The 17,721-nt window shown below is 38.4% G+C and overlaps 1 protein-coding gene across 2 annotated transcripts in view; it reads right to left on the reverse strand.

Moving 5' to 3' along the window:
* LOC148853601 (DEAD/DEAH box RNA helicase family protein) overlaps window positions 1–16,500 on the reverse strand; it is a 36,675-nt gene extending 20,175 nt beyond the window's left edge. The window contains exons 1-15 of one of the 2 annotated variants that reach the window (XR_016112472.1): window positions 15,240–16,500; window positions 15,098–15,151; window positions 14,738–14,850; window positions 14,194–14,406; window positions 14,002–14,080; window positions 13,436–13,489; window positions 13,242–13,316; window positions 13,045–13,098; window positions 11,927–11,971; window positions 8,952–9,046; window positions 8,694–8,823; window positions 7,957–8,055; window positions 7,566–7,621; window positions 7,367–7,469; window positions 6,153–6,276 (exon numbers count right to left, since the gene is read on the reverse strand). Coding sequence is in view for 1 of the 2 variants with exons in the window: in XM_088982782.1 (XP_088838908.1) it covers window positions 6,153–6,281; window positions 7,367–7,469; window positions 7,566–7,621; window positions 7,957–8,055; window positions 8,694–8,823; window positions 8,952–9,046; window positions 11,927–11,971; window positions 13,045–13,098; window positions 13,242–13,316; window positions 13,436–13,489; window positions 14,002–14,080; window positions 14,194–14,406; window positions 14,738–14,850; window positions 15,098–15,151; window positions 15,240–16,442 (2,502 nt within the window). In the remaining variant the exon portion in view is untranslated. Of the gene's footprint in view, window positions 1–6,152; window positions 6,282–7,366; window positions 7,470–7,565; window positions 7,622–7,956; window positions 8,056–8,693; window positions 8,824–8,951; window positions 9,047–11,926; window positions 11,972–13,044; window positions 13,099–13,241; window positions 13,317–13,435; window positions 13,490–14,001; window positions 14,081–14,193; window positions 14,407–14,737; window positions 14,851–15,097; window positions 15,152–15,239 lie in introns of both variants that reach the window. The other variant, XM_088982782.1, reaches the window with a different exon arrangement.
* Window positions 16,501–17,721: the final 1,221 nt, after the last annotated feature.

The following is a 17,721-nucleotide window of genomic DNA, read 5'->3' on the forward strand; positions in this document are numbered from 1 at the left end:
GCAAAAGGTCCTGAAACAGTTCATGACCGTGCAAATGTCCAAGGACCAGCAGGTTCATTACCATTGTCTTCGGATGATGGGGTATATCAATGAATTTGAGGCTCTTGGATCCGGGTTGGACCATGTCACTAAGGTAGACGCCATCCTGAATTCTTTGCCTCCTTCAATCCGTTCATCATGAATTACAACATGAACAAGCTGAATGCCAGCATTCAGGAACTCAGCAATATGTTGCAAAGGGCCGAGGAACTGATTAAGAAGGATGAGCCTATTGCTATACTTGTTGAAGCTAGCAAGTCAGGCAAGAAAAAGAGGAAGGCAAAGAAGAAGCCCCAGAAGAAAGCCACCAAGTCCAAGAAGCAGAAGAAGGATAGAGCATCAGATGCTTGTCACTTCTACAAACAGACCGGCCACTAGAAGAGGAATTGTCCTCGGTACCTGGAATCCAAAAAAGGTAATTTCGAATCCTGTGTCATAGAAACCAATTTGTTGGTAACTTCTGCTTCCTGGTGTATTGACTCTGGGGCATCGACTCATACGTGTAACTCACTACAGGGGTTCAGGATAAGCAGAAGACTGAGTGACGGAAAAGTAACTCTTTACTTGGGGACTTCTGCAAGTGTTGCAAATACGGCTATAGGAACCATAGAGTTAATTTTCAGAGAATGAATAATTGTACTGAAAGGTTGTCTTTATGTACAAAATTTGAGAAGAAACTTGATTTCTGTTTCAAAATTGTGTGTGGATGGATATTCTATTATTTTTGGTAATACGATTACTATTAAAAGAAATATCAAATTCATCGCATACAGAGAACTTGAGAATGGTCTCTATGTTCTCCATCCTTCTCTGGAAACTAACATAGTCGCAACTACGTCGATTGATATCCCCAAGAAAAGAATCTGTGATACAATTAAGCCCACGTGCCTGTGGCATTACCGATTTGGCCATATCAACATTGGTCATATCACAAGGTTGGTAAATGATGGTCCTTTGGATTTTCTAACTATAGAAGATCTTCCCACTTGTGAGCCTTGCCTTCAGGGTAAGATGACGAAACGGCCATTTAACGGTAAGCCTGGAATATGTACAGGCACGCTTTACCTTATACATATTGATGTATGTGGTCCCCCAAGTGTTAGGACTCGTAACCAGCATGTGTATTTTATTACATTCACTGATGATTATTCTCGGTATGGTTACATGTACCTAATGAGACAAGTCTGAGTCATCTGAAAAGTTCAAAGAGGTCAAGAAACAGTTAGGGAGAGAAATTAAAACCCTTCGATCGGATCGAGGTGGTGAGTATCTCTCTGACGAATTCAGGGACTACTTGAAGGTCAACGAGATAGTATCACAGTTAGCTCCTGCTACACCACAGCTTAACGGTGTTTCAGAGAGGAGGAATAGGACCTTATTGGATATGGTTCGGTCACTTCTCGTGCACTCAGAGTTACCCACATCCTTTTGGGGTTACGCATTGGAGACTACGATATACGTGTTGAATCGGGTTCCAACCAAATCGGTTCCGAATACTCCATATGAACTTTGAACCGGAAAGAAACCAAGTATCAAACACTTGAAGATTTGGGGTTGTCCGGCACACGTTAAAAGAACGAGTGCAAACAAATTGGAATCCAAGACCAGTCGTTGCCTATTCGCAGGCTACCCCAAGGGCTCTGTGGGTTACCTACGCTATGACCCAGGTGAACAGAAGGTGTTCTGTAGCCGAAATGTCCATTTCTTGGAGGAAGACTATATCCTAAACAATAATCGTCAGGAAGTTGTTCTTGATGAAGAGATCTCAGGGTCAGTGGGAGGTGTCCCACAAGTTCCAAGTAGTGACCAACATAGAAGATCTACCCGGGTATCCAGGCCTCCAGTCCGTTTCGACTATGACCAGGATAGTTACCTGGTGGAAGCTACGACCAGTGAGGAAGATCCCGTGACTTATACGGAAACTACGTTGGACATAAATTCCTTAAAGTGGGTACATGCCATGAGAGCTGAGATGGACTCAATGGAGACCAATGGAGTCTAGACTCTAGTAGATCCGGCTCCCGGGGTAAAAGCAATTGGTTGCAAATGGATCTATAAGAAGAAGAAGGGCCCTGATGGTAAGGTTGAGACCTACAAAGCTCGTCTGGTGGCGAAAGGGTATACTCAGAAAGAGGGCATCGATTATGAGGAAACTTTTTCGCCAGTGGCCATGCTTAAATCCATTAGGATCCTGCTAGTTGTAACAGCATACCATGACTACGAGATTTGGCAAATGGATGTCAAAACTACATTCCTGAATGGAGATCTTAGTGAATATATCTATATACAGCAACCGCTAGGTTTCATAGTTGCAGGTCAAGAACAAATGGTATGTAAATTAAATAGATTCATATATGGACTTAAGTAAGCTTCTAGGAGTTGGAACATCCGGTTTGACTCTATTGTCAAAAAGTTTGACTTTGAGCAGAACCCGAACGAGCCCTGTGTTTATAGGAAATCCAGTGGGGATAAGGTTACGTTCTTGGTTTTGTATGTAGATGACATTCTGCTCATTGGGAATGATGTAGGAATGTTGACTACGATGAAAGTATGGCTTTCACAGCAATTCTCCATGAAAGATCTTGAAGAAGCCTCCTATATATTGGGTCTTCGACTCTATAGAGATAGATCGAAGCGGATAATACGATTATCCCAATCTGCTTACATTGACAAAATAGTCAAGAGATACAGCATGGAGAACTCCAAAAAAAGAAATGTTCCTTTCAGCCACGAAGTCACTCTCTCCAAGGGGATGTCTCCGAAGACTCCCGAGGAGATTGAGGGCATGAAGGACGTTCCCTATGCCTCAGCCGTAGGGAGCATCATGTATGCCATGTTGTTCACTCGTCCTGACATTGCTCAAGCAGTGAGTGTGGTAAGCAGATTCTAGGCCAACCCAGGGCAGGAGCACTGGGCTACTGTGAAAAACATACTTAAGTACCTTCGAAAGACAAAAGAGTTTTATCTGGTATTCGATGATAGCTCACTAAAGAGCCACGAGCCCACTCGAAATCGAAGCACATCGAGATGAAGTACCATGTACTGTGGGAGATAATTGGAAGAGGGGACGTCCTGATTTAGAAGATAGCATCAACGGAGAATGTCGCAGACCCATTGACTAAGCCATTTACATAGAAAGTGTTTGAGAAACACGTGGAAAGTATGGGACTCCGGCTTATACCAGATTGGACCTAAGTGCAAGTGGGAGCTGTTATACGGTATATGCCCTTAGCTCTAATCGAAATAATGTACATTATGACATTTATTGTAAATGAATAAAGTACATATTTGATTCATGTTATTATGGTGTGTTTTCTGTGTAATACCCTTAACTGGACACACATGAGACTCGTGTTAGTTTAAAATGTTCACAGTCGTTGGATAAGTCTGGGGAGATTTATCTTGCTAAAGCCGACACTGATGTGCCGCCAAGTTGGTTGGGGTAGCCTGTCTCAGCTGCCAGGGTGAGACCCGAGGTACATGCAGTGTAGGTTTACTTGAAACCCTGAACCGGACCAGAATTTTAGTATTGCCCTGGACCTTGGTGATTAATGGGCAAAACTAGATTGTTACACCTGACCCCTAGACTCGATTATTATACTGCACTAGGTGTCAGATTGGGCTGTCTTTGATATGCCAATCAGTGAGATCCTTAGAGGGGGTCAAAACCTAGGTATGTTGGGACAGTCCGAGAATTCATCTGAGTGGGTGATCATAGTGACAGGACCAGCCCCTTTGTCGGACAAAGGTAATGATCGGGGATGCACTCTCTGATGGAAACCAAAGCTGTCGGCAACGATTTCAATCGTTGAAATTTGTTTTTACAAAATACATTTATATAAAGATATACATATATATATTACGGTTTCAAAATGTTTGCAAAAGGTTTTAATTCCCGGGATCCATGTGAGTAGAGAGTGCAGCACTGTTCCTTGCAGTCGAGGGAGAGGTCCTCTCTTGTCGGGCAATGTTTGATCATTATGGGCTGAGAGGTTAAGTGTAAGACCATTGAGGTAATACCTGATGGGCTAATCTTGCATCTGCCCACAGTCCTTGGGTTTTTATAAAGTGGCTTGGCCCAGGGACCACTTAGTGTAAGTGTTGGGCCCATTAAGAGTCCATGGTGATGGGCTCAGGGGTTCACTGTCCATAACAGTGTATTCGGCCAGGCTTTGTAACAAACGCTGGGCTGAACCCATGTGGCTGATGTGTAGATCAATGTTTGCGTCCCACGCCATACAAAGAAGCCCAACTGGGCAGTAGTTTGGAGGGTTACTGAGCACATGGACTTATTGGACCTAAAGCCCGTTTCGAACTGGTCTAATATGATTAGTTAAACAAGGGCGAATATGGGATTTGGATCAGTAGATAGGATAGGGAGCTATCCCTATCCACTCAGAGAGTCTAGATCCAAATAGAGATTTGGATCTGGAAACCTCCTAATGAGATTAGGAGAGCTTACCTAATCTGCAGATAAGATAAGGATTTATCCTTATCACTTAAAAAGTTCAAATTCAAATAAGGATTTGAATCAGGAAACTCCTAATGGGATTAGGAGCTGATCTCTTTAAGTCTATAAAAGGAGGAGGGGGCAAACCATTCAGAACATCTCAAAACCCCAAACATCATATCAGATTTCAGATCACAGAAAGAGAGAAGACAGCTACAATAAGACTGCGCAATCTTCTACTCTTGCACCCTCCTCCTGCTACCGCCATTGCCAGTTCGATCTCCATTCTTGTAGGAGCGATCAAGAAATGTTATTGATATCAGTCTTTGGAAAAAGACTGATCTAAAGTCGTACTCACAGCCTCCATCGAGTTCTTGCTGAAGGATTCGGTTATTGGAAAGAACACTGTTGATTCTGCTCCACCCTATACTGTGTCATCTTCAGTAGGAACAGTCTTTGGAGATTTCTTTGGGCGTGAACACCTTCATTGGGAGTTACTGCTACTCTGTATCAGATATATCCCTCTCCCACCTTTTGGTTTCAGATCTGTTTCGGTTTAAGTTCAAGATTGATCATTGAAAATGTAGATTTTCTAAAACAGTGAATGTGATTCCCACATGGGAGAGAATTTTTTGAAACTTTGCCCTACCTACCTGCAAGGTTCGACTATCCATATGATGGATCTCTCATCCCTTCAAATTATCCCCCCTGAAGCTCCCCAAGAGGGAATATTACAATTTCAGTAATGGTATCTTGAAGACTTAATGGTATCCTGAAGAAATACATGTATTACAATTTCAGTAAAAATAGTGGCAAAAATGTTGGCACAGTTAAAAACTAATGATCATGAGATACCCCAAACCGTTTACTATACCATGAAGGCATGAACCAATCATCCATAAGAACGAGAAATTGAAGGGGATACATCGCATAGAATTAGATCAAGGTGAAAGGTACATCTGTTGTGTTGTGTGACTGGCATAAGGAAAATTTTAGAGGAGAGATGCATCTTAGCCATCCAAACAGAAAAAGCAAGGTTAAAACACCAAGATGTTGAACATTTATACATTGTCCATCCAATAGATAGCCTGGTGAATAAATAGTGCAAAAATTTAAAAGTGGACCCTATATTCAGTTTCTAGTGAAGAAAAACTTTGTCCCATAAGGACATACTAGTTGCATTGCATGGGCCAAATCCTAAGACGCATTGTCTAGAAAAATGAAATTAATTCTAATATTTTCCTTTCTAAGCCTTACAAATCCATCTTACACCAAAAGTATTGAATATTGTATGTGAGAGCCACTTGTACTGACAGTTTTGGACCCATGCAATATGGCACAATCTTCCAGCTTTATGGTGTATGATGCATTTGTCACACACAAGAGAAATCAAATTTGTATGCTTAACATTTCACTAATATCTCATATCTCCATTTTAGGCAACACTTAAACAGTTGTAGCATCCTATAGCAGGGAATCAAAACCCAATGTCAATAAATCACCATTAAAAATGTGTATATACATACAACATTAACATTTAAGTCATTCATTTGTAGTCCTTGTTGTAGTAAAATATAATTTAACTAAAAAATATTAAAACAAAAGTTTATCCCTGTTAGTCAATAAAACCACACTTTGGATTAAGAGTGTTAAAACTGATCACCTTACAATTTTCAACCTCTGATAGCCATTTTGTGAGTTGTGCAGCAAGGGAACAATAATCTCCTGGATTCTTCAAAATTGTATAGCAAAAGGCTGGGTCCTTCAACTCATATGTTATTTCTCCACTGGACTAAGTTTTTTCCCACGAAATAGAAATACACAGCATGAGTCAACTACAACAGTAATGACTAATGAAATCATTTATTTATACAAATTAACACTGATACAATTAAACATGAAACGGAAAACAGCAACAAACTAATTGTCATAATTTGCACATTCCAATTACTTCATAAAAGGAATAATATGAAAAAAGAACTGCAGAACCCTCAAAGCAGACATATGAAGCAGCATTTACATTGATAATGAGATCTAACATGTAGCAATATTAAACGGAACTTTAAGAAAAGCACAAAGAAACAAAAAAAAGTACAATGGATATTCTCCACATATTTGAAATTTTGAAATAAATAATTGGGCTTGGGGATTCCACAATATCAGATAATCTCCAAACAAAACAGTTGCCAGACCTCCCAATTTTGAATCCCCAACTTGATAATAACAAATAAACCACATTCCATGCAATGAAAATATATCAGAAGTTGATGATCAAAGATTTCCAGTCCAACATTTTATAAACTCTTGCAAGTTGCAATTATCTACCAACTCCTGGCAATAACAGAGATTGCAGGTTCATCCCCTTTTCCGATATTTCAATTCCTATAAAAACTTTTGATTAAATGAAGTTGATTATACACACTATCAGATAGACCTGGAAAACTTATGGTGGTATGTTTTGTCCAAGTCTTACTCAGCTGCCAATTGTTATCTTTGACAAATTTCAATATCAGCATTGTCACTTGAAGTACCTAACTGACATGGCATGTACCTCAGCCATGTAAATTTGTAGGAATTCACTTCTATAATAATCAGTATCTGTGATTTTGGTTCATTTTTTAAGCTAACCACTTAGAACCAAGCTCTAGCTCAAGTGCAATATATCGCTTGGTCTTGCTATTAAAGCTCCTACTTCTCTCCAATCCAACAATCCTCCACCCAAAACATAGTAAAATATTGCTCTTGCATTGCAAGATGATGAAAGCACATCATCAACATGTGAAAGAAATATGGAAGACACCATTTACAAAAGATAAGGTGGCAAATAGATAAATCATCACAGTTATTCATGCATGGCTGGTACTTGATCCACCATACCTTCAATTTTTGCAAATGATTTGAGAGGTTGGCTACTGTCATCCCAGTGCTATTTGCCACAGTAGGCATGTCAAAAATATAATGCCCCTGTTTGGTTTCAGACCTGAAAAACATCATTGAGTTATATGTTAACTTTACAAGTGCAAGTACATGTATTTATTCATGCCATTGAATTAAAAAGTTGAAAATATACACCCACTTCTTCAGAATCGCTGCAACCAATATATCCTTGACAGCAAGCAAATCTGGAGATGTCTGCAGCATCACAAATTTCTACAATCTTAACACATTAAGTAGGTAAAATAAAGACTTTGACACTGGACCATTGGTGGCCATATCAGGTATACTGAAAAAAAATAGGTGGTGACAGACCCGATCCCCATGCAATACTATGAGTAACTGAAGTGAACCATATCAATAGCAGATTCACGTGACAATGCAATCTACAATTTCTTGCCATCACACCATACCTTGATTGCAGTTACCAGTAAAACCCTAAAACTTATGTCCCAGAAACTACAAGGCATAAAGAACAATAGTGACATTTAAGCATATAAGATCAACAGAATAAATTTGCAAAGATTACTCACTTTATGGAAATACAAAGTGCAGGTCACGTTTAGCTGTGGAAGTAGGTTCAAGTACTGTACTTCACCCAACTCCAGGTATGTTAGAAGTGTCAGCATAACCTGCCACCCAGTCAATCAATAAAATGCCTTGTTCACATATCAATACATGCCAAAGAAAACCCAATTTAGAACAATAAAAATATTATGCAATAACCTTTTCTTGGTTAGAAAACATGCATAACTATTGATTATTCTTTCTACCACTAATGCAAGTATTTCACATAAAACAAGCACATTAAACGCCATTTCAGAGACAGGTAAAGGGGATATCCTAGATTCACTCTCAATTGTTTATGCAAACACCAAAATCACCTGCTGATACAATCTATATGACATTTAACCAGACAATAAGACCCCACCTGCAGCACACAACATATCAATATGGACAAAAGGCTTGACTTCAAGGAAGCTGTGTCCTTGATGCTCAGGTAATTAACCTAGTTTTTTATAAGCAGTTAAGTTGGGACCACCAAAAGGGGTTTTTGTTCCTTGAGACTGACTTCTTTAACTTGTTTGTGGAGAGCTGAGAAAGAGCTAGTAGGCTCTGCAGTTAGGATTTACAGATGGCATGACTATTTGCAAAGGACCATAGCATGTGTAGATAAAGCATCCAATGGATCAAAGGAAGAATACCAGAGGGATTAGTTATACTGAATCATTAATACAAGTGTAGCTGTATAGGGCACAAGCAAAGAAACCTCTTCTTTCATGTCAAATTTCCTGGATGCAGATTCTTTGACCAAGGAGCAAACTTTTCCAGTAGAACCCATGTTGCTGCTGAAAACTTGAGATAGGAATCTGTTTACTGCATATTCATCTACACCATCACTGACAACATATGATAGTAAGCAGGTTATACACATTTTACACACAAAACAAACAAACAAAAAAGAGAATGAAATGGAGTGAAAGATACTAGTAATCATACAAAGAGAAGCTGAGAAAAAAATTAGCACCTGTATAAAAGACTGCGTAGCTTGAAATAAGTTGTTTCATCAAAAAGGAGATGACAATAGGACAACCTTCCATCCCGTCCAGCACGTCCAATCTCCTACATTAATACATATAATCTGTTACTATTAACCTGGTTATAAATTTCTAAAAGTACCTCATTTCTTGTTCTTTTTATTTATTTATTTTTTTTTTTTTTTGTGAAATAGTACAATACAAAGAGAGAACGATACTAGAAAGGAAGCACCCAAAAGAAACCTTCTTAGAATACAAACATAACAAAGTCTTAGGTTAAAGGCAAATAGGAGAAATCAGAAATGTTCTTCTCGGCAAGGGGAAAAAAAGAAAAAAAACCAAAGGATTTTAGTTTTTGCTAAAAATAGTTTTAAGAATGTCTAAATATTACACAATATAATTAACCGTATGAAAATCACAGTACAAGGAAGGCTAACTATTTTACATGTCCTGTCATCATCATTATCATATGGGTTGACTACAGGAATCCTGTTCTTCCATTTTGCTCTATTTAGTGCTACATCCATTGTTAAATTATGGGCCCATAAATCATTTCTTACTACTTCAACCCATGTCCTTTTTGGTCTGCCCCTGGCTCATCTACCCCTTCAGCTTGTAACAGATCACTTATTCTTATTGGTGTCATAGATGGTCTTCTCTGTACGTAACCCAAACCATCTTAGTATAATTTCCCTCATTTTATTACCTATTGGAGTTACTCTTAGGTTCCTTTGAATACCATCCTTTCTAGTTTCCCACTCATCCATCTCAACATTCACATTTTTGCCACACTCATTGTTTGGACTACATGCTTTAATATCGATTCGGTGCTCTTGTTCTTACTATCTTCAGATTATTTTCTGCTTGGAGTTGGTATTTCTCTTTTATAGATTTTTTTTTTTTTTTTGCTTTGTTAATAGTACTTAAAAGGTCATTATCCGAGTTGGTCCCAATCTGGGGTTTTGAGAGGGGAAGTCTGGGTACGGACCCAAGCTTTGTCACTTTTTTGCACAAAGTGGATGCTCTCGGACTTCAACCCACATTCTCATACTTATCAGCCCGAGATTTTACCATTAAACCAAGCAATGGTTCAATAATAGCACTCAAATATAAACAGTAAATATAATATGAAGTAAAAAAAATTGGGCATATCCCATTTTTGAAAAAACCAGGCACAACCTTAGAGAAATGAAAAAGAAACCACTTTTTGTAATGATCAACATCAATACAAAGAGGCCTCTTTGTCTTTTAAAACTTGAACTGTGTTACCACTGATTAGGGGTGTGCCCCCTTTATCAAAAATGGGATGTTCCCAAACCACTCCCCTGAAAGAATATCTGAATTCAAAAATATTTGGTTATGTTTTCTATTAATTGTTTCATTCTAGAATTCATTTACTTATTGAGGAAAAATAAATCAAGAATAGGTGCCAATAAATCAGATCATTGGAAGCCTAAGAGAATTGTTGAGCATCAATCCGCACTTCAAAGAAGGCAGGGATCTGCTATCAACAAAACGCTCCCAACAGGCCACTGCAACTGTACATTGGGAACATCTCCCTTGTCATTTATGGGGAGATGTTCCCAATGTGCGGCTGCAGTGGCCAGTTGGGACATGTTGAAAGCATATTGTTGGTAGCAAATCTGAACTCCTTCAAGGATGATCATTATCTTCTTTTTTTAATGTTGACTCTTTTTTGGGGGCTCTTAAGGGTGTTCATATGTACAGAACCTTTTTATACAGTGAACTATCACAGTTGTAGATTTTTTTACTATATAAATGCAATTTTATCTTACCTTTAAAAAAAAAAAAAAAAACTGAGCCTGACCAAATCAGAATCCAACCAGACATAATCAGATGATTCAGATCAACCTGGATATGATAACCACGTAATCATATCAAATCTGGATAGGGTTAGTGCTACGAATCTGACTTGTTTATAGCCCTAGACATTAAATGGAAGTTTATCCTCAATGAATATTATTCAATTCCCTAATGTTTTGTTCTAGACTGTTAGTCATCCAAAAAAAGTTTTATTCTAGATTTCCATTTTTTTAGAATTTTCCACAATGTTTTCCTGATTTAATTTGTGAATGCCATTCCAATGGGTTTCTGAAGTTTGCACCAGAACTGAAATCAGAACTTTCTTCTTATCATACATAGACACATGGAATCAAGTAGGATAGAAAGCTCTTGGAGGCAACCTCTCATCCTCAATCAACTTCAAATGGTATTGTCATCTATAAAGCATAAATATCTCATTTTTTATAGATAACTAAAATTTTATTAGAAATGAAAAAGATTGTAGTGTAGCATATATAAAACCTTTAGTCCCTCGACATTAGGCAAGCCCCTGTTGCCTTAGTCCAACCTCTTTTACTTACTACTCCATTACAACTGATTGTCACTTAGCTGTCCCCAAAATAGCTGATATCCATTAATCCCTTGTCTTGATAATGCATCATCCAACCAGATGGCTGATCTATGGACCTAATTACAGTTAATAATTCCTCCCCCTTCCTAACTCTTGCATTTCCCTCATAGCATTTCAGAAATTCAGTGTTGCCGCATAACTCTACCATTATTGTTCCTTAGCTAACCTATCTCATCTGGTTACAAGGATGGAAAACAAGAATAATGCCTATGGGTAGGTTCTGTTAAATTAACATATAACACTAACAACATAGTGGTCTCTTTCCTCCTGTTATAATTGTTTCTTCTAGAAGGATCCTTAACAAAAAAAGGATGGAAAATAAGAATGAGATTACCCATTCTCAAGGCTTCAATGTTCAATCTCAACCAGTTTTCTGGGTTTTCAGGGCTATTGTGCATACATGTTTTGTACTTTTCTCTTTGTTCTTGTAAGTTGTAATCTTCGCTTTGATTTGAAATTAAGTTTGTATTGTATCCAAGCAAAAGCACAAACCGGAATTCCCAATGCTTTGGATATTACTATTATAATCACCTGAACATATTCTTCCACACTTTCTGGCAAGCTATAATGAATGACCTGCGAAGTAAAAGCACAGTTCAAAAAACTGGAATATTCTTGCTACATATAATAATGCACTGAATGCCACAATTCAATTTTTTTATAGGTTATCAAATGCAAATATATGTGATAGTGAATTATTAAACAGAGAGATCAAACACAACATATGCATAAACATAATCCATCCAAAAACAAATATGCATAAACATACTATTATACATGAATGTACATCAGTTGAGCTATGGTATCAAGAATAGTCCATGAATATTATCCACATCTTTAATATGAACTGTGATCCATAAACCAGATTCAAAGGGTCCACCTGAATGATCACCTATACAATTTCACCGTTTCATGTTGATAGACAATGAAAAAGAAAACTTTTTAAAGAAACAAGGGAAAATTATTAATAAATAGTCAGTTGATAATAGATAATTCATTGCCAATGATATGAACCATCTTTTCATAGTATAGGCAAGCCTCAAGGAATGAGGCTGAGCTTTAGCAAGAATATGTATCACTGACAGGCACACATAGTATAGGTGGGTCCCCTGTCTGTAAGCCCCACCGCACAATATTCCAGCTATTTTCTGCAAGATGGATCTATAATCTTTAGCATTGCTCTTCAGACGAGAATCCAAAGGAACATGTATCACTGACAGGCATAAATTCATACATAGATGATCCAAGGTTGGAACCATTGAGTGCATGTTTGGTTGGAGAAATCGATTTATCAAAATTGTTTCCTCAAGAATCGGCAATTTTGAGGGGTTTGGGAAATCACTTATTTGTCAAGAACATGTATTTCCTAAAAGTAATGCTAATGAGGTGATTTATCAAAAAAAAAACATGCAACCGTCACAACATTTTTATTGAAAGGCAACTTTTACAACATTATTGGCCTGGAGTCACTGCAATGTCAGAAATCAATTTGAAAATTATCGGTATGGCAATCAATTTGAAACTCAACCAGTACTGGTATGACGATTATTGGCTTCAGATATACCTGGGTGGCACCCTAAGATTTATTCAAGAGTTAGCATGACAAATGATTCTGACAAAATTAAATAATAAGCATGGTTTGTTCATACAGCTCCTACATCACCCTTGTCAAGCCCCATTCCAAATGCCACAGTTGCCACAACCTACCATCATCAAAGGAGACAAGGAAAATATAATTAGAATAAACATACACACAGAGGAGATATGCAATCACACTAGTAATTTGTGTTCAATTATGTAGAAAAATCTCCCAATTAATAGCTGAAATAATGTCATTAGTCCTTACAACTCTTATTTTGTTGGAACAGAACATTTCTTGTGTACAGATCCTCTCCTTTGCTGAGATACCACTGTGGTAGCTCTGCAGAGCAATGAACTCACTTCATATCATTTAACTATCCAGAACAAGAACTATTGTGCATCCAATAAAAGTAAGCAATAAATTGAATACAACATGCAGCTTCAAAATGAAATTCTAACCTTAGCAGAGATATTGTTGTCACAAAGGTGTTTACTAAGTAGATCAGTTTCAGACTGCCAAAAAAAGAAAAGAAAGAATACACGGACAGAAGTTAGCCCTACAGCTACCTAATAATTAAAAAAAATGCACATGTGTGCCTTTTTTTATTTAAATTTATGCTATGTCTTCTCTTAGTGTTACAAAGCATTCAAACGTTTATGCTACAAAATATTCAAAACTCGTACATAAGCAATTTGGAAAGGTAAATATTCCATTGTCTCAGACCATCAATAGATATAATTAGCAAAAAAAACATCATTAAAAGATATTTAAGTAGTATCTGGAAAGCAGACAAATCAGTGAGCAGGAAGTTTACCCCCGCCTTGCTGTCTGACCAGTTTTTTGGTAATCATACAGGTTCTGGACTATGGTATTTCCATTTTATCCTTGGCACTAAGGCTTAACTACTTAACTAGAAAGTGCAGTTTTTTATTATTATCTCTTGAAAATGGTAAATCTACCCTTCCCTCTCCACCATAATCTCTCTTGCACAATCCCAATCAACTGAGCTTAGTTCTAGGCAAACCTGAAATTTACAGTAGATAATGATACTCCGAACTTCGGCCAGAGGAGCAGACTTTATCAACATCATCAAATCTTTCATCCTACAAAGTTTAACTTAATGACAATCATCAATAAATTAATCAAGCACCAAAGTGGTGCAATTGAATAAATAAGTGAACTTCAACAATAAACTAATAAAAATAAAGCTACTTGCCTATTTCCACTCAAAGTTATGGACAACTGTAAATTTTCTCTTATCTCAGATGTCTGAATGAGACTGGTTGGAGGAATTTCTAGAGCACTCATAACAGCATGCAAAGTTTTACAAGTTGCTGTTGCAGTCATTGCAAGAATGCACTTAACACTGAGCTTGGCTTGAAGTAATGACGCCCTAAGCCTCAGATATGATGGTCGAAAATTATGAGACCTATTAATTTGTTCCAAAAACATGATAAGCTTAAGCAAGAAAATGTGCAAAAGAGAATTACTGTTGGCAAAGAGCAATAATATCACAGGCCTTCTCTGTCATGGAAATGCCAAACCACAAGAGACAAATCACGAATAGAAATTTTTGTGCAAATACAAGAGGTTATAGGGTGTTACATCTTGGCCCATGACAGCCAGGACTGTGATGCTAGCATCTTCCATGGTTAAAACTACAAGGAAAATTCCTCCAGACTAAAACGTTTGACAAATTCAAAACTAAAAGACATGAAAGAAAAAAGTCAAAGAAGTAACGCAACCACGCAACCACTCACCACTCAGAAATGCAGTGAGCTTCATCTACCACCACAAGTGATACAAGTAGAGTAGTCCCAAAAATTGATACAAATTCTGCATTTAGAAACCTCTCAGGAGAAACAAAAAGAACCTGATACATAAAACACGTTACATTAACAATTGGTTGTAATTGCCAGGGATGAAAAAAATCAGATATCATCATTAAAACCTTGTCCATTTCTGAGTTTATCTAGAACACAAATCAAGACAAGCACATATAAACTCTATGAGAGCGTAACTGCATTGAAAGGCAACCTAGAAACTTGTGTCCAATTACATGAAAATTATAAGACATGTCGTCCTATTATGTGCTCCTATACACAAAGTGCACATACAACCTTAATGCGTCCTTCCCGAAGCTGCTGTAGTGTTTCAGAAGTCACTTCACTTGACTGAAACAAAAATGCAGTATCAATACAAACATCTTCAAAGACCAGCATTAGATAGTAACAAGGGGAGAAGCAATGATTTGCCAACCACCTGACTGCTACATAGGAGGGAACCCTGAACCATTGAAGGTAACTGCTTTAGTTGATCGACCATCAAAGCTACCAGTGGACTCACAACAAGAGTTAACCCAGGTAAAATCAGTGCGGGCAACTGATAGCACAGTGATTTTCCGGCCCCAGTTGGCAAAACCAGCATTGTTGATTGACCTGCAATCACCTGCTTGATTGCCTCCAGCTGTCCCTCGCGGAAGGAATTATAACCATAGGTTAGCTTCAACAGCTTCCTAAGGTTCTCATCCGATGGTTCATCTCGAGCATCTGAGACGGCTTGTTCAATTAATTCGTAACTGAACCGCCCGTGCTTGCACTGCTCCTGCTTCTGTCTTAGAGTCTCCGAAACTAAACCACCTTCGTCATAAAGCCCATCCACTTCAGCTTCGCTTTCTTTTCTGGGTTTTCTCTTACTTCTCGAACAATATCTCCGATTCGTGGAGTAATTTGATATCCGTCTTTTCCCTCCCTTGCTGGTGAACTTGCGCCCGCGGCCGTTTATATTAAGTCTGACAAAATTCCCTTCGCCACCGCATTTCCGCCGTTTCAGAGGTAGTGGTACATTGCCTCCTATAGAATTAGGATGTTTTCTTAAAGATTTAGTAGAATTACTGAGATGAGCAGATTCGTTATTAATGTCCAAAGGAACGGCTTCAGCAGAGCTCTCCCCACGCTCATTGCGATCACCATTGTTTCCAGTCTCAGGCCGTGAAATTGATAGAGAAGGCTGCACTTCATCTTCTTCGGTAGTTTCTATATTGACCCGTCGCATCTTCGAGAAAGAGAAAGTTGCCCAATTTGCAAAATGACCTTGCCGAAGAGTTTCCGTGGAATTGGACGCCGAGGGACCCAGGTCTCGATCAGAAGGGCGACGAATCTGAATAGGTACACCGGGCAGCGTTGAGAAATCAGCGGAAGGGAAAACCCTTGGTAGCGGATCATCATCAGGTTCTTTAGTTTTAGTTTCAGCTTCGGTTTTGGTTTTGGCTTTGGTTTTCAGGGGTTTCTGCCTTGAGGAGACGGGCTTCTGTCTTGAAATAGAGTTTGTGCAAGACGAAATCCCGTGCCGATTAATAGTAGATTTTTTGAGAGGAGAAAGATGATGAGCTTGTGAAGCTTTTGGATCTCCTCTAGGCGGAGTTGCAGAGATGTGAGAACCATCGGAGTCCGAATCGGATTCCATCGTTGTTCTGGGGAGAGATGGGAGGTACCAAGAGCGCGGCGTGAAGCTTTTCCCGCCAAATATTGTGCATGAAGATTTTTATATATTTTTGATACAGGGGTTGTTTGGCAATGTCTCGTTTGAAAGTTGAAACTCCAGCGCGACATAAGCAATTGATTTTAACGCTGAAAGCATGTATCTGATAGAACAGATGAGTTCGGATCTGGTCCCAACGCAGGGTCAACAACCAGTTATAACAGTCCTTACAGCCGTGCATTGGGAATATCTCGCTATAAAGATAGAGGAGATATTTCCAATGGCAATGTAACGCTTGACTAACCTATTTAAATCCAATGGATCAGTATACAAAGACCGGATCTGCTCCACACACCGGCGCCTCACAGATGCCTCACACGCACATTCTATCATGCATTGGAAACATCTCATAGACATTCCTAATGCACGGTGGATGTGCCTGTGAGGCGCCCATGTAAGGAGCAGATCCCAGTATACAAGTCCATTTAGAAACCTCAGGGGTATGTATTAAGTGTTGTTTACCCTTTTAAAAACCGTTATTTTGATGTTTTAAAAACATAAATTATTTTGAAACAGAACCGAACTTGTGGGCTCCGTGTATTTAATATTGACATGGACCTTATCATTGGTTACACAGCTCGTTGAACGGTTAAACCTTACTCAATTCAAGAATACATTTCAAATTTTTCTTTTTGTTGATATGATAATTTCAAAAATAAACAAAGAAAAATAAGAAGAATAATTGTTCAGTCCGGTGTTTAAGGTTAGGAATGGCAATGGGGCAGGGAAGGGACAGAGAGCCTCTCCCCATCCCTATCTTTCAAAAATCCCCATCCCCATCCTTATCCCTACTAACGGGGACAAGGTTATCTCCATCCCCGTCCCCACAAGGATCCCCATTCTTCGTGATTTTTTATAATGTTAATTATTTTGTTTTTTTATTTAAAAAAATAAAAAATATATAATTAAAATTTACAATCCTATTAGAAAAAATTCAAACATATTCAACCATATTTAAAATATATATATATTCGTGGGATCCCAAGGGGCAGGGATCGGGATCCCCGTGGGGCGGGGAGTGCTCTCCCCGTCCCCACTATTGGGAATGAAAATTTCCCCATCCCCGTCCCTATAAGGAGGGGGGAGAATCATCCCCATCCCTACCCCATTCAGGGTATGTATTAAGTGTTCTTTACCCTTTTAAAAACCATTATTTTGATGATTTAAAAACATAAATTATTTTGAAACAAAACTGAAACTTGTG

This window comes from Nelumbo lutea, chromosome 4, assembly GCF_056320005.1.
Source record: "Nelumbo lutea isolate HS-2025 chromosome 4, American lotus-T2T, whole genome shotgun sequence".
NCBI classification, from domain to species: Eukaryota; Viridiplantae; Streptophyta; class Magnoliopsida; order Proteales; family Nelumbonaceae; genus Nelumbo; species Nelumbo lutea.